We start from the raw sequence: 22,695 nt of genomic DNA, 5'->3' as shown, positions 1-22,695 counted from the left end.
CTCCTGTATTTCTTTAAGTGATTTTTGAATTTCCTCTTTATTGGCTTCTATCTTTTGACCCATATTCTCCTGAATTTCTTTAAATGATTTTTGTGTTTCCTTTGTAAGGGCTTCTACCAGCTCTACTGTTAAGGTCTGTGGCTTCAGAGATGTAAGGTCCAGTCAGTCCCTGCTCACAATGATTTATTTGGTAGGAAATCTAATAGTAATATTCATTTTTGTTGAAAAGAGGTCTGTATTCATGACAGGGGAATATAATTTTCTCTTGGAGAAAAACAGTTTAGGGTAAAAGGATGCAAGTAATCCCTTAAAAATTTACTTTTAATACAGTAATTTAGTAAAATATTAGTAATCAAATATTGATGAATATATAATTGGTTATATAGTATTCTTGTTAACTGTCTATTGCATAGGTTTAGTTTTTGCAAGTTGAGCTTTGAGCTTTGAGTTCTTAAGGTGTTTCATGACTCTTTACTTCTTGGATCCTTATCTCTATTCATCTATTATCTCAACTGATAATAAGCTTTCTATAAGCAGAGATCTTTGTAAATTGATGTGTTCTTGGAATAAAAGTGACTAAGTAGTAATCTCATGAATTCCCTTACTTAAGTGAACTTTTCAATATCTCCCTTGAAATTTCAAGTAGCTGTGTATACTCCTATTGTTTCATTTGTTTAGTGAACTTTTGTTATTTATGGATTTGCAAGCTTACTCCCTTTTGTTCTGGTCTGTTCTAAAGATTTTTTTAAAATTTTTTTTATTTGAGTGAGCCATCAGCAACTTATCATGTTTCCTTTCTACATTCTTTTTTTCTAATTATTGGTTTTTTAAATTGAATATATTCTTCATTTACATTTCACATTTTCCAGTTTGCCTATCCCTGAAAACCCCCATCCCATTCTCCCAGCCCCTGCCTCAAAGAATATGCCCCTCTACCCAACCCACTCCCACCTACCCTCCCCCTCAATTTCCCCTGCACTGGGGCATCTATCGAGCCTTCATAGGACCAAGGACCTATCTTCCCACTGATGCCCAACAAGGCATTCTTTTGGCTGGAACCCTGTGTACCCCTTGGTTGATGTCTTAGTCCCTGGGAATCCTGGGGCATCTGGTTGGCTGACATTGTCGTTCTTCCCTTGGGGCTGGCTGCAAACCCCTTCAGCTCCTTCAGTCTGCCCTCCAACTCCTCTATTGGGGACACCTCCCTCAATCCAATGGTTGGCTGCTAGCATCTGCCTCGGTATCTGTAAGGTTCTGGCAGGGCCCCTCCAGAGACAACCATAACAGGCTCCTTTCAGCATGCACTTCTTGTCATTCGTAATAGTGTCAGGGTTTGGTGACTGTTTATAGGATGAATTCCCAGGTAGGACAGTCTCTGGGTGGCCTTTCCTTCAGTCTCTGCTCCACAATTTGTCTCCATAATTGCTCCTGTGAGCAATTTGTTCCCTTTCTCAGAAAAACCAAATCACCACCACTTTGGTCTTTGTTCTTGAGCTTCCTGTGGTCTGTGACTTATATGTAACTTGTTCATTTTGAGCTTTTGGTCTAATATCCACTTATCAGTGAATGCATACCATATGTGTTCTTTTGTGATTGGATTACCTCACTCAGGATGACACTGTCTAGTTCCATCCATTTGCCTAAGAATTTCATGAATTTTTAATAGCTGAATAGTACTCCATGTGTAAATATACCACAATTTCTGTATCCATTCCTCTGTTGAAAGACAACTGGGTTCTTTCCAGCGTCTAGCTATTATAAATAAGGCTGCTGTGAACATAGTATAGCATGTTCCCTTATTACATGTTGGAGCATCTTCCAGGAATATGCCCAGGAGTGGTATAGCCGGGTCCTCAGGTAGTACTATGTCTAATTTTCTGAGGAACTGCCAAACTGATTTCCAGAGTGGTTTTACCAGCTTGCAAAACCACCAGCAATGGAGAAGGGTTCCTCTTTCTCTACATCCTCTCCAGCATTGGCTGTCACCTGAGTTTTTCATCTTAGCCATTCTGACTGGTGTGAAGTGGAATCTCAGGATTGTTTTGATTTGCATTTCTCTGACAACTAAGGATGCTGAGCATTTCTTTAGGTGCTTCAGAGCCATTTGAGTTTGATCAGTTTGAGAATTCTCTGTTTAGCATTGTACTCCATTTTTTAATAGTTATTTGATTCTCTGTAGTCTAACTTCTTGAGTTCTTTGTATACACTGGATATTAGCCCTCTGTTGGATATAGGATTGGTAAAGATCTTTTCCCAATCTGTTGGTTGCAGTTTTGTCCTATTGACAGCTTTGAAGTTTTATGAGGTCCCATTTGTCGGTTGTTCTTAGCGTATAAGCCATTGGTGTTCTATTCAGGAAAATTTCCCCTGTGTCCATGTGTTCAAGGCTCTTCCCCACTTTCTCCTCTATAAGCTTCAGTGTATCTGGTTTTATGTGGAGATCCTTGATCCACTTGGACTTTAGAGCTTTGTACAAGGAGATAAGAATGGATCTATTTGTGTCTTTCTGCATGCTGACCTCCAGTTGATCCAGCACCATTTTTTAATAAAAATACTGTCTTTTTTCCACTGGATGTTTTTAGCTCCTTTGTCAAAGATCAAGGTGTGTGGGTTCATTTCTGGGTCTTCAGTTCTATTCCCTTGATCTTCTTGCCTGTCTGTGTACCAGTACCATAAAGTTTTTTTTAATCACTGTTGCTCTGTATTACTGCTTGAGGTCAGGGATGGTGATTCCCCCAGGAGATCTTCTTTTGGGGAGAATAGTTTTCGATATCCTGATTTTTTTTTTTTTATTCGAAATGAATTTGCAGATTGCTCATTCTGGCTCTATGAAGAATTGATTTGGAATTTTGATGGGGATTGCATCGAATCTGTAGATTGCTTTCAGCAAGATGGCCATTTTTACTATATTAATCCTGCCAATCCATGAGCATGGGAGATCTTTCCATCTTCTGAGATCTTGTTCGATTTCTTTCTTCAGAGTCTTGAAGTTCTTGTCATACAGATCTTTCACTTGCTTGGTTAGAGTCACACCAAGGTATGTAATATTATTTATAACTATTATGAGGGTGTCATTTCCCCAATTTTTTTCTCAGCCTGTTTATCCTTTGAGAATAGGAAGGCTACTGATTTGCTTGAGTAAGTTTGCTGAAGTTGTTTACCAGCTGTAGGAGTTCTCTGGTGGAGTTTTTGGGGTTGATTAAGTATATGATCATATCATCTGCAAATAGTGAGAATTTGACTTCTTTCCAATTTGTATACCTCTGACCTTCTTTTGTTGTCTGATTGCTCTGGCTAGGACTTCAAGTACTATACTGAATAGATAGGGAGAGAGTGGGCAGCCTTGTCTGGTCCCTGATTTTAGTGTGATTGCTTCAAGTTTCTCTTCATTTAGTTTGATGTTGGCTGCTGGTTTGCTGTATATTGCTTTCACTATGTTTAGGTATAGGCCTTGAATTCCTGATCTCTCCAAGACTTTTATCATGAAGGGATGTTAAATTTTGTCAAAAGCTTTTTCAGCATCTAATGAAATGACCGTATAGTTTTTTTCTTTGAGTTTGTTCATGTAGTGGATTACATTGATTTCCATATATATTGAACCATCCCTTTATCCCTCTGATGAAGCCTACTTGATCTGGTGAATTATTATTTTGATGCCTTCTTGGATTCGGTTGGCGAGAATTTTGTTGAGTATTTTTGTATCAATATTCATAAGGGAAATTGGTCTGAAGTTTGCTTTCCTTGTTTGGTCTTTGTTTGGTTTAGGTATAAGTGTTATTGTGGCTTCATAGAATGAAGTGGGTAGTGTTCTGTGAGTTTCTATTTTGTGGAATAGTTTGAAGAGTATCGGTATTAGCTCTTTGAAGATTTGATAAGCTTCCCCAATAAACCCAGATATCTGGTCCTGGGTTGTTTTTTGTTGTTGTTGTTGTTGTTGTTGTTGTTGTTGTTGTTGTTGGGAAACTATTAACAACTGCTTCTATTTCCTCAGTACTTATGGGACTATTTAGATGGCTTATCTGATCCTGTTTTAATGTTGGCATCTGGTATGTGTCTAGAAAATTGTCCATTTCATACAGATTTTCTAATTTTCTTGAGTATAAGCTCTTGTAGTAGGATCTGATGATTTTTTTGAATTTCCACATTTTCTCTTGTTATGTCTCCCTTTTCATTTCTCATTTTATTAATTTGGATACTGTCTCTGTGCCCTCTGGTTAGTCTGGCTAAGGGTTTATCTGTCTTGTTGATTTTCTCAAAGAACCAGCTCCTGGTTTTGTTAATTCCTAGTTTTGTTGATTCTTTGTATAGTTCTTTTTGTTTCTATTTGGTTGATTTCTGCTCTGAGTTTGATTATTTCTTGCTGTCTACTCCTCTTGGTTGTATTTGCTTCTTTTTGTTCTAGAGCTTTTAGGTGTGTTGTCAAGCTGTTAGTGTAAGCTCTCTCTATTTTCTTTGTGGAGGCACTCAGAGCTATGAGTTTTTCTCTTAGCACTGCTTTCATTGTGTCCCATAAGTTTTGGTATATGTCCTCATTTTCATTAAATTCTAAAAAAGTCTTTTAATTTCCTTCCTTCCTTCCTTCCTTCCTTTCTTCCTTCCTTCCTTCCTTCCTTCTTTCCTTCCTTCCTTCCTTTCTTCCTTGATCAAGCTATCATTGAGTAGAGCATTGTTCAATGTCCATGTATATATGTGTTTTCCATTGCTTTTGTTTGAACTTAAGACCGGCCTTAGGCAGTGGTGATCTGATAGGGTACATGGAATTATTTCAATACTCCTATATCTGTTGAGGCCTGTTTTGTGACCAATTATGTGGAGAAGGTACCATGAGGTGCTGAGAAGAAGGTATAGTCTTTTGCTTTAGGATGGGATGTTCTGTTAGATCCATTTGGTCCATAACTTCAGTTAGATTCACTGTGTCTCTGTTTAGTTTCTGTTTCCATGATTTGCCCATTGTTGAGAGTCGGGTCTTAAAGTTTCCCACTATTACTGTGTGGAGTGTAATGTGTGCTTTGAGCTTTAGTAAAGTTTCTTTTATGAATGTGGGTGCCTTTGCTTTTGAAGTATAGATGTTCAGAATTGAGAGTTTATCTTGGTAGATTTTTCCTTTGACCAGTATGAAGTGTCCCTCATCTTTTTTGATAACTTTTGGTTGAAAGTCAATTTTATTTAATATAAGAATGGCCACTCCAGCTTTTTTCTTGGGACCATTTGTTTGGAAAATTGTTTTCCAACCTTTGACTCTGAGGTAGTGACTGTGACTGTCTTTGTCACTGTGACTGTCTTTGTCACTGAGGTGGGTTTCTTGTATGCAGCAAAATGTTGGGTCCTGTTTACAAATCCAGTCTGTTGGTCTATGTCTTTTTATTGGGGAATTGAGACCATTGATAAGATATATTAAGGAAAAGTGATTGTTGCTTCCTGTTATTTTTGTTATTAAGGGTGAAATTCTGTTTGTGTGGCTATCTTCTTTTGGGTTTGTTGAAAGAAAATTACTTTATTGCTTTTTCTAGGGTGTAGTTTCCCACTATGTGTTGGTATTTTCGACCCATTATCCTTTGTAGAGCTGGGTTTGTGGAAAGATATTGTGTAAATTTGGTTTTGTCATAGAATGTCTTGTTTTCTCCATCTATGGTAATTGAGATTTTTTGCTTAGGTGTAGTAGCATGGGCTGACATTTATGTTCTCTTAGGATCTGTATGACATCTGCCCACGATCTGGCTTTCATAGTTTCTGGGTGAGAAGTCTGGTGTAATTCTCATATATCTGCCATTACATGTTACTTGAACCCCCCCCCCCCCCCCGTATTGCTTGTAATATTCTTTATTTTGTGCATTTGGTGTTTTGATTATTATGTGAGGGAGGAAATTCTGTTCTGGTCCAGTCTGTTTGGGGTTCTGTGGGCTTATTGTTTGTTCATGGGTATCAATTTCTTTAGGTTAGGGAAGTTTTCTTCTACAATTTTGTTGAAGATATTTACTGGGCCTTTAAAATGTACATCCTCGCCTATACCTATAATCTTTAGGTTTGGTCTTCTCATTGTGTCCTGGAGTTCCTGGATGTTTTGAGTTACCAGCTTAATGCATTTTGCATTTTCTTTTACTGTGAGTCAATGCTTTCTATGGTATCTTGAGTGCCTGAGAGTCTTTCTTCTATCTCTTGTATTCTGTTGTTGATGTTTACATCTATGACTCCTGAATTCTTTCCAAGGTTTTCTATCTCCAGAGATATCTCACTTTATGATTTCTTTATTGTTTCTACTTCCATTTTTAGGTCCTGGCTGTTCAGTTCCTTTACTTGTTTGTGTTTTTCTGAAAATCTTTAAGGGATTTTTGTGTTTCTTCCTTTTTTTTTTTTTTTTTTTTTTTTTTTTTTTGTCTTTTTTGTCTTCTTCGAGACAGGATTTCTCTGTGTAGCCTTGGCTGTCCTGGAACTCACTTTGTAGACCAGGCTGGCCTTGAACTCAGAAATCCACCTGCCTCTGTCTCTCAAGTGCTAGGATCAAAGGCATGTGCCACCACCGCCTGGCTTGTGTTTCCTCTTTAAGGGCTTCTACCTGTTGACCCATGTTCTCCTGTATTTCTTTAAGGGAGTTATTTATGCCTTTCTTGAAGTCCTCTATCAGTATTATGAGATGTGATTTTTAAATCTAGCTCTTGCTTTTCAGGTGTGTTGCAATATCCAGGATTTGTTGTTGTAGGAGAACTGGGTTCTAATTATGCCATGTTTCCTTGGTTTCCTGTTGGTAATGATCTTGCGATTGCCTTTTGCCTCTAGTCATCTCTGGTGTTAGCTGGTCTTGCTGTCTCTGATCTGTACTCCTGGGTTTCCCTTTGTCTCTGTGCACCCAGGTATGTAGGCATCAGCTCTCCTGTGCTTCCAGGCCGCTGCATTCCAAATACCCTGAGTGGGGCTGGTTCTCAAAAACTCTGAGTGCAGCTGGTTTTCAAGGAGGTATCAGGAGATGGTGTCTTCACTGTGGCAGACCTGGGAAGAGTCTGCCACAGCAGAAAGGGCAGGCGACGGTGGGTGTTCTAAAGATTCTTAATGCATGGCTTCTACCCATACCAGTTCACTTCATAATTGGAGAAATAAATAACTTGGATTCCTGACATTTAGGGTAAATATTTAGGCAATTTCTCTTTATTTAGCTAGCATAGCCAGGAAGTATCTCCCAGTTTTCCCCTTAGGAACAGAGGGCTTATTACTGTGGCTTTCCCCATAATTCCCTTTTCCAGGTTAGCCAGCCCTCTCCTTCTTCAAAGATGAACAACAGATTTCCATTATTTTCAATTGAATTTCCTTTTTACCCCAAAGCTCTACTGCAAAATGTTCATGTGGTTTTGCCTCTTCTATCCTTCAAATCTGTGGTCTCTTTGAAAAATCTCCAGTGGAGTGGACAAGAAATTTAAATTTTCTGCATATGTATTTTGCTTGCACTCTCTCTCTCTCTCTTTCTCTCTTTTTCTCTGTGTGTGTGTGTGGGGGGGCACTTCTTATTAAATAAAAGTTTTGGAAATAGTACATGGTAAATAAACCATTAAAAACCAATAAATCCATTAAATCAAAAGAATAGCTGGACCTGTCAGGCCCTTGGGAGCTTCATACCATCAAGCTCTCAGTTTTTGAAGGCAACGTGACAAGAGTTTGATGTGGGATCCACTAGCTGTACCTTTTTTGTCCTATTGAGAAAAAATTCTGTCTTGTTTCCTATAAGAGTCACTTCTTCCTTGAGTATATGTTAAATACAAAGCTTTGCATATACTGTAGAGGAAATACTTTGTGTTGAAGAAAAGATTCATAGTGGTAAAAAAGATTCAGTAGTAATGCCCATTAACCACAGTTTTAAAGAGTTTTGAATTTTCTAGGTTGAAGAAAAGTCTAAAGAGTTTGTGGTTGTTAATTTTTGACATTTTGTATATTTTTCTTTTTTCTTTTTTTTTTCAGACTTTGTGTTTCCATGCCTAATTCCAGAGTTTGTGTGTGTGTGTTTGTTGTGTGTACACAAGTGTGTGTGTACACAAATACAGTTTTTAACATGTATATGTGTGTGTATGTATGTATGTATATATGCATGTATGTATGTTTGTGTGTGTGTATATATATCCAGTGTACAAAATGATGGGTTTCTTCATAACTGTTTTATATATGTATCTCACAAAAGACATCAAATAATAAATAGGAAAATAAATTAGCTCTCAAAAGAACAGGGCTTATGAGTTGGATCAGTGAATAAATACATCTGCTGTCATCCTGACAGCCTAAGTTGACTCTCCGTGACCCACAAGGCTGTAATTGAGAATCAACTCCTCCTATAAGTTGTCATCTGACTACTACTCAAACTCTGTGACATGCTTGGACTCACACCATACCTATACATACAAAATGAATAAAGTGTGATTTTTGAAATGTTTGACTATTCAATGAATACATGAAAAACTATTCAGCATTCTTAGCCATCAGAGCAGCAAATGCTATATTGAGATTTCAGCTTAACCAGCTCAGAATTTCTATCATCAAGAAAGCAACAAATGCTGATGAATTGAGAACTGCAAAAAAAAGAAACTTATGTTTTCTGGATGGAAATATATATTAGAACAGCCACTATGGAAATTAGTATTGAAGTTCCTTAAATATATATTGTATTTTCCTTAAGTATATATTGAATGCAACAACTTGCCTTTCCAAAATAAACCCTAAAGAGCCCATAAATTAATTCCTCCATGAAAGTATAGTACTACAGTTACCTGTAGCAATAATATTGTGTCTCTCATGAATGTTTAGGGCTAATAAAGGAACATACCTTACCAGAATTAGAGCTAAGTAATCAATGTTGGATCACTCAGTAATGAAAAAAAGAAAAACACTGATGTTGAGTATATGTTGGCAAGTTAAGTTGAATGGAGATACCACCTGTGCCCTTAGAACTCTAACAGGAGAAATTGATGAGAGCCACCTTAGGTGTATTCATTACAAGTTGGATTATGTCCTGTGAAATGAAAAATGTGTAGTATGATGATCAAGTTTAGTATACATTAAATGATAATTAGAGAGTTTTTTTCTGAAAGGGTGATCAACTTTTAATTTGATATTTATATATTGAGGAATGATGGAAAATATAAGTTTTATTTTTTGGAATTGAACCATTAGGTTTCTATAAGAGTAGAAAATTTCATGTAGTAAAAATACAGTAGGGTCAGGTAAGCCTGCGGTGTTTCAAACAAGTATTCAATGAACTTTGTGGTATAATGGCCTGCACAGTACAAAGTACGTGTGTTGAATGTTTAAAATCAAGTCCACAGCGTTTATACAGTGCAGCTGGCATTAAGTGCTGCCACAAACACTGGATTCATTACACATGTAGTTTTGAATTAAGTTTTAGTTGTTGTAAATTAGTGACCTTTTACTGTTGCCAATTTTTTTTTGTGTGTGACATCACATGAGATTAAGTTACAGGACCCTCACAAAGAGTGAGTTTCAACTCAGTTGAAGAAGCTGATATATTATGAAAAGAAGAAATGCTATTGGTTTGACAAATTAGCACATTGGTGATAAAAAGTAGGAAAATGGATTTAAATTTATGTTAGGAGAAGTACTTCCGAATAGCTGTGATGCAAGGTGTAAGCTAAATAAGCAGAGAAACACTTCTGCTTTCTGGATTGAACAACTCTAGTGTATGATGATACCTAATAAGAGCATTTGGAGAAAAACAAATTTGGGAGTGTGCTACCTTTGAACTTGGAACTAAGTAAATTTCAACTACTGGTGTGACATTTAGGAATGAAATTCTATTTTCTATCCATTCCAAAGCTCACATTTTCCAGATATTTGCTCAGATGTCACCTTCTTAGCAAGGCATTTTTTGGCCAATCACCTTAAAATAATAAAAAAAAAATCCATACCACTCTTGTCTTCATGCTTACTTTCTCTTGGTATTTTACATCTTTATATATTTGTCTCCTGCCTCACTCTGCAGTATATAAGGGATTTTTGTGTACTGGCAACTGCTTTCTATATCCAACACCTAAAAGCTTGTAAATATTGAAGAAATAAATGAAACCACTGGAAGACTTATATATTGTTTCCATGACTAACTTTTTCATTAATATTTGTTATACTTCAATTAAAATTTTAATAAAAAATGTTTTCAGAGGCAATTTTATTTATGTATGTGAACATATGGATATACATTACTTTCTTTAAAGACAATAACTTATGTTTTATTTGCCTCAATTTTTAGATTACAACTGATGGAAAACCAAAAATCATTGATATCATTGATACAACAGGAAGTGGTGATGTGAATACTGCTACAGAAGTAGAACCAAAAGATGGTGAAATTATTGGTCTTTCTGGAAGAGTGCTTAAGGTTGGAACATTTCTTACTGAATGTGTTTTTTGTTTGTTTTCCCTCCCTCCTCTTTTTATAATGTTGCCTCAAAACATGTGTTTTTAAAAAAAGAGAAAAAAAAAAAAAAAACTAAGCACTATAGTAGTCTTTACCTGTTATTTGTAAAGTGTATTATTTCCAAAGCGCATGGTTTAAACTAAGGAGATGTTCCATTACTGTGTTCCAGGAACTTAGGTGTGATCTTGATGGATGTTTATATTTCAGATTTCTGATGAAGTTGTAAATTTGTTGCCCAAGGCTATGCTTTTATTTAAAGGTTTAGCTTAGGTGCATTGGGAAGTTAGCTATTACATGGATGTTTTGCTTTGTTTTGAGACAGAGTCTCTCTATGTAGTCCTTGCCATCCTGAAATTCTAGGTAGACCAGTCTGGCCTCAGACCAGATCTGTCTGCTTTTGCCTCCCAAGTGCTGGAATTAAAGCTGAACCACTATGTCTTGTTTCTTTGCCACATGGCCCTTTCCACACAGCTGTTTTGTAGTATAGTGTGACTGCTATCTTCTCTCAGGGCAAGAGCTATGAGAAAGTAACTAAGGTGAAAGTCTTGGTCTTTTATAAGGTTAGCTTACAAGTGGCAGTCCATCTCTTCATTCATTGTATTCTACTTATTGGAAATTGGTCAGTAAATAAGCAGATACATGGAAGAGGTATCCCATAACTACATGCATGTATATGGTAAGATGTGGATCATGAGAGCCATCTTAGAACTTATTTGTTCAATAAAGTACTTATAATTGGAATTGTCTTGAGGTCAACAAATGGTTTTAACTGTTAAATAAAAAAACAGAAAGTAACCAACCACCATCATTTTCTCCATGAACCTGACCATGAAGAAATATTTAGACACTAATACTGACCAATTTAAATGACTAGCTTTGTTTTTATTTGTCCTTGTTATTGATGAGCTACTGGTTAATAGATTTAGAGAATGACAATAAATAATAGATTTAGAAGTGATTTTTAATCTTTTAAAACAAGCGGACTTAGTTTGAAATGCTTTAATTTATTCTAGGACAGTAAGTCACATTGCTAGTGAGCCTTGCAGATTAAGATCTACATAATTATTCTTAGTAGCTTATTTTTGAATAGCTGTAAAAACTTAAACTTGAAATAAGACATAGGAACTATTATCACTAGTGCTCAAAGGTAGAAATTATGTGTAATATATTGTTCCTTACTAAATAAGATACAACAATTAAGACTGACAATTTTGCCTTTTACCCACATGCAGACTGATATCCAGTGTGTTTCATAGCTTAATTTGCTATGCACATTCTCCAGGCAGTTAGCAACTAGACCATCTTCTGAGTCCACATGGGGGATAGGGGGCTGCTGATTGATTAAGTATGATAGCTTGTGGAATGGGGTAGTGGAAAACTAATTGCATTTCATACAGACTTTTCTGCCAGCCTTTCCCTTCTTCATCCATGTTTAATGTACTTAGAGGTATTCAGATGTTTTTCAGTAGTCAAGAAGGAATAATTATTAGTCACTGGTACCATGGCTACATGGATTTCCTAAGCTCTTTGGGATACCTAAAGAGTTTACTAAAAGTAGCACAATAAATTTCTTTGACTTAGCCATGTGTTACAGTGAAGTAAATATCTGGTCTTTTTTTCTCCTTCCAAATACCTGTAAACAGCCAACAGAACCTCATTCTTGTGGTTTAAGACCAGGTACAAGGTAATGCTTTGAACATATTGGTAGCCACTGTCTACAGATGATAATCATCTATATAGTCTTTACCCTTTTCTTCCAGATCACAACCAACTTAAACTTATTTGGTAATCATTTCTTTGTTTTCTTCCATTGTGCAGTTATATAAAATACATTATTTAATTTAACCAACTTTTCATGAATGTCTTCATTTCTATATCATTTCTTTTTCCTGTTGTTGATGTTTGTGAGATTTGAGATTCTTAAGACTGGCCTTTATCGTTGTAACACTAATTTGTTCAGTTTCACTGCTGAGTAGTATGTTTTGATTTTTATACAGCATATTCTATCTGCTATATTAAAGCTGTTTCTTACAGTTTGGAACTGTTAGCTAACAGGTATTTCAAAAGCATTAGGCACAGTTCCTGTGCTTTTGTGCAGATGTTTTCAGAACATGTGCCAGAAATGGAATTGCTGAGTCATGGAAGTACAGCTATAGTAGGTCATGTGTAACAGCTTTATCATTTAGCTGGTCTTGAACTCCTCCAATATTCCTGCCTCCACCTTCCAAATGCTGGGATTATGGATATATTCCACCATACCTGGCCAACTTTAATCTGCTAATACTTGGAATTTTCAGACCCTTTTTTAATTTTTAAAAATAGGATGATAAAATCAGTGTATCATTTTGTAGGTTTAATTTGCATTTGTATAATGAAAACAGTCATTTTTTTTCCCCACACATTTAGGCTTTTAGGTCACCTTGTAGCCTAAAGTTCATTTACCTTTTTCATTTTTCTGGTTTTTTTTTTTTTTAAATACTACTAAGTTGTCCATTTTTGACTGGTGAGTTTTTTTATATATCCATTTTCTACTTTATACTTGGAATTTTCAATTTTTACATATCAATTTTACATGTATACATATTTAATGAATGAACACTCTTTACTTAAATTTATATCTATATTTCTAGAAAATTGTGTTTTTTCTTATTTGTTCTAGAGGATTTGACTGGAAGTGATTTTTATGCTTAATTTGAATTTGGTGTCTTATTTTTTCCATAAGAATACCTAATGTGCCAACATCACACATTAACATTCCATTAGTTCCCCAGTACTCATGTCTTTCTTTTTACATTGCAACCTTCAAAGTGTTTTAGCAGGTATGTCCAGCCTGAGGCTCACAGGAAGCATTTCAGCCAAGAGAGCTATTGGTGTGGCCCAAGAGAAAGTCAGATTGATTTAAGGCATCCAGTGAGGGCTGGGGGTAGGGTGGATTCTGGGTTGTGAACTTTGTATATGACAGTGTTGTGTTAGCAATATCAAAAGGTTGGGTACACTTGTATGAAGTAGAAACTTAAGGGCTCATTGTAAAGTCAGTTGAATGGTGTTTTACTAGGGCAAATATATGAAGGCAAGTTTCCTTAAAGTGGACACAGATGTGAAAGACTAATGCAGACTGGTGAAGGAACATTTCGCTGAAGCAGACGCAGTAGAGAGGATGTTCTATTAAAGCAAACATGTGAAGGATTCTTTGCTAACAACATGCATTTATTGGTACGTCTTAACACTGCATATTTGAGCTCCATTTTATTCGAGTTCTTGGACTCTGACTGATTGGATGCACATGCTAAGGCAAGACACATGCTAAGAACACGTGATGTTTGGAGAATATAAGTAGGACTTGATGGAGTGACAGAGGTGAACTTGGCTTGCTGATACAGCTAGCTGTGCAGTGTAGGTCTCTCTCTGATCTTCTCTGGCATAGCCAAGAACAACTTCTGGTGTTCCTCCTGGTCCCTCCTGCTGACTTGAGCTGAGGCTGAGGCCTGGCTGTCTTCGCTAGGTCGTGTTGCTAAGCTGACTGTACCGAACTGGACTGCTGCTGTATCCGTGAAGTGTTTGTGAGTGGATCGAGCTGCCGCTGCTAAATTGTAAACTGAACTGCCGATTTCCAGACAACACAGATGGGAGTTGCTCCAAAGAACCTTTCTACACAGGTCCACCTTCCCCCACTCCACCCCTCATCCTTTCTTTCCCACTACCTCAGGTGGGTGGCTACAAGGGAGGTTAAAGCATTTAAGAACCATCATTAAAAGTAAGGCTTGAAAAAAAATTACAGTTACTCCTAAGTCTTGATGTTTAGTTCTCTTTGTCCTGTGGTTTTCCAGTAGTTTCTCTACTTCATTCTAATTTCAGAAGCATTTTAGAAGGGAACACCTTGCTGTTTTCACTTTACCACATTTAAGTTAAACATTTTTTTAAATCATCTATATTTAGTCTCAAATATTGAAAAACCTTTTAAAAAGCTAATACAGGCATACAGAAAAGTGGGACTAGATATAGTATAGCCAGAACAGATGGCATTTGAGTATACAGGATGTGTTTGTTATAAAGCTGGAAAGACTGAAATAACATCATGGTCATGATGACACTTAGATTCATTGAGGTAATCATCCCATTTATTAGGAACATCTCTTTGTTTCAAAAATGAACTGTAATTTGTAATTATAGAGATTATGTACTCTCTAGACATGGAGATTTTGAGTTCCGAACAATATATTATCTTTAAAAGAAGAGACAGAGATGGGACCTGGGGAGATAGCTCAGTAGATAAAATATGTATGAAAACCTGAGTTCAGATCCCAGCACTTATGTAAAATTGAGGTGTGGTAACATATGCTTATAATGTCAGCGCTTGAAGGTAGAATTAATAGAATCCCTGGATCTCAGTGGTCAGCTAATCAGTGAGCTTCAGTTTAGTCAGAGACTGTCTCAAAAAACAAGCTGGAAAGCAATAAAGGAATTCTATATCAACCTTTAGTCTCTATGTGCTCCATGTGTACAGCATGAGCATATACCCACACAGACATACATTACAAACAGAAGAAACTCATTGTAATTACTATTATATGTAGTTTCAAACATTTTAAAGATTTCTTAAAATGGTAAAACTGAATTTTTGCTTCTTAAAGATATATATAACTTCAAAATGTGAACTAAATATATGAAATGATATTTCATAATTGCCTAAGTTTAGATAGCATGACTTTAATTTTTGAGATTTTTTTTTTTTTTAGTTTTTATAACTAGTCTACCTTTAAAGGAAAGCATAGTCGTAAATTTTAAGATGTATGTGATCCCATGGACTCTACATTTTTTTTTGTTTTATTTATAGTTAAATATAAATCGACAACTGAATTATTTTCATTGTGTCATATATATACTAGTGTGATTAAACATGTCTAATGGCTTGAGAGGTTTTTTTTTGTTAGCATTTCAGGGCCTTTTGAATATTTTGAATTTGTCCCTAGGCAAAGCTTAAAAAGGTACATGTACAATGGGTATTTTGTTGATCGATAGTGGCAAGTTGTGGCAACACTTTTTTGTTATGTCAAGAGCACTTCAAGACTCTGAAGAACATGTTGTTTTCTGAAGAAAATGGATGGGATTCATTAGACAGCTAATTTATACAGAAAATTTTAGTTTAACACGTAGGCCTCTTAATAATTTTCATATATCTAATGTGTGAAATTTTCACCCAAAAGTTTTTTACCTGTGAAATCATTCTATGGATCATGGGAATAAGTTGGGGAACAATATTGTACAAGTGAGACAAGACAGGAATCTTTTTCATTTATTTTTCTTTTTGGTTTTTAAAAACAGGATCTCTGTCTGTGTATCCCTCCCTGACTGTTTTAGAACTGATGTAAACCAGACTGGCCTCAAACTCATAGAGATCCACCTACCTCTGCTTTCAAGTATGGAATTAAAGGTGTAAGCCAGGCAGGTGTAAGTTATTAGAATTTCAACCTTGTATTTAGTACATAGATAACTATTTTTTGTAATTAGGATAACTAAGAATAGATTTTGAAATTTTAAAATAGTTGGTACTCATTGCTTTCATTCATGAATCATAGAGCTATGACTCCTAGCTTCACTGTTTGGTAGAAGATAGTCATGAGTGGTAGAACTAGACAGTCAGGGTGGTGTTCTTTGAGCATCCTGCCTGTCTATTGCAAATCCCAGATTTCATGATAAATTAAGCTTTAAATAACAGGTGATCTTAATCCTGGAGAGGTAGAATGTATCAACCAACAGAGAACATGAGAATAGTCATGGACATTTAAGCCAGTCTCAAAGGGAGTTAACCAAGAAACTGGATGTATTTTGACATTTGAATTTTCATAATGCTCCATTGTGGTTAAATGACCTTGAAGCTGCTGATAGATTAGTTCTCACTGTGATAGATAGGCTGTTCTCAGTATATCAGAAACCAAGATTCAAGGGTATTTTCCCATGCATGCAATAATGAAGGGCCTACGTCCTCACTTATTTTCTGGTTTTGTGTTTCCATGATTTAGGAACAGAAGAGGATCTCTCTACTCCATGAATAGGCCACCTACCTCATAAATATTCATAGAAACTTCTCTCAGCCATCTCTGTCAGAACTGCAGTGCTGCCAACTCAACTTTCTTACGCTTTTTATTATTATTAATCATTTTATTCATTTACATTTTAAATGATATCCCCTTTTCCAGTTTCCCCTCTACAGCTCTCCCATCCCAACCCACTCACCCACTCCCCGCTTCACTGCTTTAGCATCCCACTACTCTGGGGCATCAAACCTCTACAGGACCAAGGGCTTCCCCTCCCATTGATGCCACATAAGGCCATCCTCTGCTACATATGTATTTGGAGCCATGGATCCCTCCAGTAATACTCTTTGATTGGGGGTTTAGTCTCTGGGAGCTCTGGTGGTCCTGTTAGTTCTTTCTGTGGGGTTGCAATCCCCTTTAGCTCTTTCAGTCCTTCCCCTAGCTCTTCCATTGGGGTCACTGGGCTTAATCTAATGGTTGACTGTATCTGTATTTGTATTGGTCAGGTGCTGGTAGAATCTCTCAGGGAACAGCCATGCCAGGCTCCTGTCAACAAGCAATAGTGTCAGGGTTTGCCACCTCACTTTTGAGACATCCCAGTCTCCAGTCTTCTTTGGAGTGCTTGCTTGCTTGCTTGCTTGCTTGCTTTGCTGCATCAACTTTCTTTAAACTGTATCTTACAACTGGTGTATTTGCTTCCAAAAACATTAGAGTGACTGCATACATACCCCACCCCATAAATGGTCATAAGGCATGGATTATGGAATATTTTTCCCTTGTACACAGAAGAAAATATTTGTATCTCCCCTGCCCCCACTAGTGATGAAGTTTAGAGTAATAGCCACATTTATCTGATTTAAAATCTCATATCCTTAAAACTGAGTTTGGTTTTCATGATGGAGCTAGATTCCAATTTTTACCTTTCTGTTGTTTGTATAAGTGATTTAATTTTACCTTTATAAAACTATTTTTAAATATTATGACATAATTTGAGAGTGTTATATGATCTTAAATGAAATTACATTTTATAGTGCTTTGTCTACAAGGATTCAAAGATCCTTATTTTATACCTGTGCATTATCTGTATGGTGCTGTTATAGAAGAATGCCACTCTTACTCTAAATAGGACATCAGAGTGTAGAGAAAGTCCTGAATATTGTTCTTCCTTCCTGCTACTTAATTCACAACAAGTGTGGTAAGAGGAGAGATGAAATGTCAGCAATGTAAAGGACTGTTAAATAATGATGGTAGTTTAATGATATAATACGCTTTCAGAAGGCTTTATAAACTATGAAACTATAGTGACACTTTAGTGACCAATTAGAATATTAAAAGTATTTCTCATATACATAAGCCTCCTTACCCAATGTGAGCCAGTAGATAGATGTGAGATAACTTATTCTCACAGTGCTGTATCATTGGCATTGGAAAATGAGTGAACAATTTGTTTTCTCTACAGATTCCTGCAAACTGGACAAATCCTTCAGGAAAATATCATATCGGCATTAAAAATGGTTATGACTTCTATCCAAAGGCTCTCAAGGAAAGGATACAGGTAATGACAAACTCAGTATCAGCTTGCAAATGTATATGCGTAGATTGGATTCCTACTTGAAGAAAAACAATACTCTCATGAGGTCTTAAATCTTTGAGGGACTTTCAAAGACTGTTCAAGAGTATACTTTTTGCTTAAACTGGTTCTTAGTCTTCAGAACATGGACTAGTTTATTTAAGGAAAATTAATGCAAAACTAAGCTAAAGCTCAAGGTTTTGTCTTTTGAGGTGGGATGCAAATGGGTAGATGATATAAAGTAAACTTTAGACTTGTTTTCAAGGACTTCCTTAAAATATAGTTCTCTACTTTTGTTTTATCGTCTAGTCTCTTTGCTCTAAGTTTGTCGTTATTTAGTATTATTCTGTTAATCAGATCTCATGCTGTTGAAATATGTGTGTAAGAAACAAGTCTGGAGCCAGAGAGATAGCCTAGCAGTTTAAAGGTCTTATTGCCTTTGCATCAAATCATGGATAAGTTCTGAATGTGTACATCAGATGACTCATAACTACCTATATATAACTCCAGTTCCACGGCATCTTATGCCCTCTTCTGGCTTCTGTGGGCATCACCATGCATATAGTGCACAAAAAATAATACAGACATGCACATAGATGAGATAAAACGTATCTGTAGTTAAAGAAGAGCTAAGTGTGGTTATATATATAAAGAGTTTCTATTCAGTGGAACTTTCTTTGATGATGCAGATTTTTGAAGTTTTAAATATCTGCTCTATTAAAGGAACTGTTCTTATTGTATTGCATAGCACTATTTCTGAACACTGACACTAATCACTGATGAGAGTTCAGTACTTCAACAATGAAACAAAGTATCATTATCGACAGTAATCTTGATGTGCTGTTATTGTCATCTAATCACAACGTATACTTCCTTTGCTATCCATGAACCAGGACTTATTTTAATGCACATAACTTTGATTGAACATAAACATACAGACATAATGACATTTTTAATTTGGTATATTATACTAAGTTTTGGTAAAGAAAATATCGACGTGAATATAGATCATTTAGTTGAAGTAGGGTCTTTCTAGATAGTCCAGTTTATTAGTTTAATAAAAGGATTCTTTTATCTAGCAGATTTTTTTTTAGGTGATACTATGTGATGAAGAATGGAGAAAAATGGTTAAGACAATTTCAGAAGCATGAAGCCCTGTCCAATAAAAGAGGATAAAGCATCATGGACAGGAAAATTTAGGATATCTACCTTTCCCAGTGAAACTGTAGCCTGTCTTTAGTCATCATCTTGTACTTACCTATCTGCATTTCCAATTTTATGTGGGTTCAGGATCATTATTTGTACTTTAAGTGGAGGAAATCCAGTTTGTTTCCTGATATGATACACTACATTTTGGAGAAGTGTGGGCATAAATTGAGGAATACAATATAAAAATATTTTGGTATGACTTGATTAAACTTGTTCTCCTAACCAACTTCATTTATTGATCCACTACTTTTACCTTTACTAGAAATGGTTTTGTAATGGTTTGTTTAATAACTTTGTAGTCTCTGAATTACTAGCAAGGCATAATCATAACCTTGTAGGTTTACCTGATTATTTTGTCTGCCTGATTGTAGGGTGAATTTTTTGTCTCTGCAGAAAGAACGGAAGGAAAAAATCTGGGATCCAATTCACAGAGTTGCGCTTGCAGAAGCTTGTAGAAAACAAGAAGAATTTGATATTGCCAACAATGGCTCTTCCCAAGTTGGTGCTACTCACTTTTGTTTACATGTTTCACAGAATTATATTAGTAGTCTAGGATTCTTCTGTTGACAATGATGTTGACAATGTTTTTTTCTCAGTGGGCTAAAGTTGCTAGTTCTGACGTTATTTATACCTTATCAATTTATATGTGTATTTATCAGGGTTTTAAAACATGGTCATGAAGTCTTTCCTACCAGCTCACATAGAAATTCCTCTGTATCTCTTCTTAGCCACCATCTCAATTGTCCTCCTTGAAATAAGCATGATTTTGTTTTCTAACAGTATAGAATGGTTTTCCTCTTTGACGTTTGTAAAACGGAACCATACAAAGCTTTTATTCAGTTTCTTATATCAAGAATGTTAGGATATCTTTCTGTGTCCTGGGTATTACAGTTTATTTTACTTCTATTTTTATAGGTATATTACAGTTTGTTCATCTTGCACATAGATATTGGCTTTTTTATGGTTATGAATAATGTTATTTTAGGAGTTAAAGAGATTGCTCAGCAATTAAGAACACTTGCTGCTCTTGAGGATACCTCAAAAATTAGGCTATAACTCTAGTACCAGGAGATCCAATGTATTCTGGCCTCTACAAGTACCAAGCATACAAGTGGTGCATATACATACATATAAACTATACACATAAAATCAAAATAAATCTTTTAAAAAAGAAAACTATCATTTAAATTTTTTGGGTTTTTTTTCCTCCCGAGACAGGGTTTCTCTGTATAGCCCTGGCTGTCCTAGAATTCACTCTGTAGACCAGGCTGGCCTCAAACTCAGAAATCTGCCTGTCTCAGTCTCCCAAGTGCTGGGATTAAAGGCGTGCGCCTCTACCACCCAGCATCATTTTAAATATTGGCTGTAGCTTTTCATAGACCATAATGATTTTGCCAGTTTATATTCCCACCATAGGCATATACATTCACCTGCTAAATGGCTTTAAAGATTTTGTTTCTTTTTATTTTATATGTATGAGTGATTGCCTACATCATGTGTTCATGGTGCCCTTGAAGGCCTGAAGGCATTCCCTGTAAATTAAATTGGATAGTTATGAGTTACCATGTGGATGCTGGGAAGTAAATATGCTAGGTCTACTTTACTCCCCCTCCCCCAATTAATTTTAAAAGTAGTTTATAGATGAAAATAATGTCCCTTTAGATGTTATTGGTTTTATGCTTTTTCTTTAAGAAGAAAAACCAAGGTATGTTTATGCATCCACGGTGTTACAATTTAGAACTACAACATTGAAAAAGCAAAAAAGCTTCTCAGTGTTTTCAACTTTCTGGGGTTTTACTGTTGAGATTCGGTAACAGTAAGTCAGTATTTCCAGGTTATTCTCATAGTTTTCAAACCTATTTTAAACAATTCTAGCAGTTGTCATACTATAATTTGAATAGCTATAATTCTTATCTAAAAAATGAAATAACCTTACGTTTAGTATGACTTACGAAGAACTAGACCCTATGGAAATAGTCAATGAAAACAATTTAAAATTCTGGTCTCTCAGACACTGCTGATTAGGGGCTTACCTTGCATTGAAAATGTGTTAAACCTTGAGAATGAATTAAAGGGACTTCCATGAAATATACTATATATGTGAGTTCATTAATGATAAATATTTTGTCTTTATTGTGAAAATGTGCTAATTGCAACAACTTTGGACAATCTAGGCATGTAAATAAATAACAAAAGTTTTTGAATCATTCTTTTATTATGAATATATACTTTTCTTAATCAGATGAGGAATTGTAGACTGAGGATGTAACTTACAGGTAGAGTACTTTCCTTATATATCCAACACCCTAGATTCAGTCTCCAACACTGCAGAAACATTTTGATTCCTTATTATTTTTCTAAAGTGAAGTGATTTTTTTTTCTGTTTGTTCAATACCGTCTTTTGTCATATGTTAATACAACTTTCAGGTATACAAAATTTTATCTAATATTAATCTGTTTTCTGACTAATAGGCTAATAAACTAATCAAGGAAGAATTGCAAAGTCAAGTGGAATTACTTAATTCTTTTGAGAAAAAGTATAGTGATCCAGGCCCTGTATATGACTGTTTGGTGTGGCATGATGGTGAGACCTGGAGGTAATCTCAAGTATTCTGTAGATCTTCTTTATTAAAAATGCTTTTATACACCCTGAAGAACTTTAAACTCTCTGACCTGTACAGAGTTCTGGTTTATATAGCCATATCACTTAGCAACACTATGTGAAAGTCATTACCAGCTTTTGTTAGTTGTGGGCAAACCTTTTGAACTTAATATTTTTCACAGTAATCATTGAACTTATTTTTTAAAAACTTACTTTATTAGCCACATTTTTTCAGATTATCACTGATAAATATAGAAATGTTCCTTTTTAAAACTGGGCAATTTGGAAAGTAACCATAAATATTGCAGGACATTTACTGAAAACATGTTGAGGGTGCAAAAAAGAAAATTTGGGTTCAGATGTTTTAAGTAGAGATAGAATAGCTAAGGTAACTTGGCAAATAGCACAGTTATTAAATATTCAGTTCTGGGTTAGGCAAAATGATTCCTATGTGCAACCTTACTACTTGGTAGACTAGGCAAGAAGATTACCACAAGTTGCTTACTGAATATCAGTCCATTTGGGGCTGTGTAGCAAAACTGGCAGAAATCACCCAAATATGCGCGTACAAACATACAAAAAAAAGTGTTGATCTTTACATAACATGCATTTTTATCTGTGACTTTTAGATACATTTAAGCAGTCTGATAATGTGTTTAAAATATGTTATCTTTTATTTTTATTTTATTTTACTTTTTTGGGGGGGGGGGGTTGGATTTGTTTTTTTCGAGACAGGATTTCTCTGTGTAGCCCTGGCTGTCCTGGAACTCACTCTGTAGGCCAAGCTGGCCTCAACTCAGAAATCCGCCTGCCTCTGCCTCCCAGAGTGCTGGGATTACAGGTGTGCGCCACCACCGCCTGGCTTATCTTTTAA

The 22,695-nt window shown here is 35.9% G+C and overlaps 1 protein-coding gene across 5 annotated transcripts in view; it reads left to right on the top strand.

The window, feature by feature from the left end:
• Positions 1–22,695, top strand: part of Tpp2 (tripeptidyl peptidase 2) — a 78,962-nt gene that overhangs the window by 4,461 nt on the left and 51,806 nt on the right. For 4 of the 5 annotated variants that reach the window (XM_052192127.1, XM_052192128.1, XM_052192126.1 and 1 more), the window contains exons 2-5: positions 10,238–10,366; positions 17,900–17,995; positions 19,613–19,717; positions 21,692–21,816. In XM_052192127.1, the coding sequence (XP_052048087.1) occupies positions 10,238–10,366; positions 17,900–17,995; positions 19,613–19,717; positions 21,692–21,816 (455 nt within the window). Of the gene's footprint in view, positions 1–10,237; positions 10,367–13,907; positions 14,062–17,899; positions 17,996–19,612; positions 19,718–21,691; positions 21,817–22,695 lie in introns of those variants that run through there. The other variant, XM_052192129.1, reaches the window with a different exon arrangement.

The sequence above is a fragment of the Apodemus sylvaticus genome, chromosome 9, assembly GCF_947179515.1.
Source record: "Apodemus sylvaticus chromosome 9, mApoSyl1.1, whole genome shotgun sequence".
Classification (NCBI taxonomy): Eukaryota; Metazoa; Chordata; class Mammalia; order Rodentia; family Muridae; genus Apodemus; species Apodemus sylvaticus.
The sequence above is the reverse complement of the archived record's forward strand: the minus strand, read 5'-3'. Positions and strand labels throughout refer to the sequence as shown.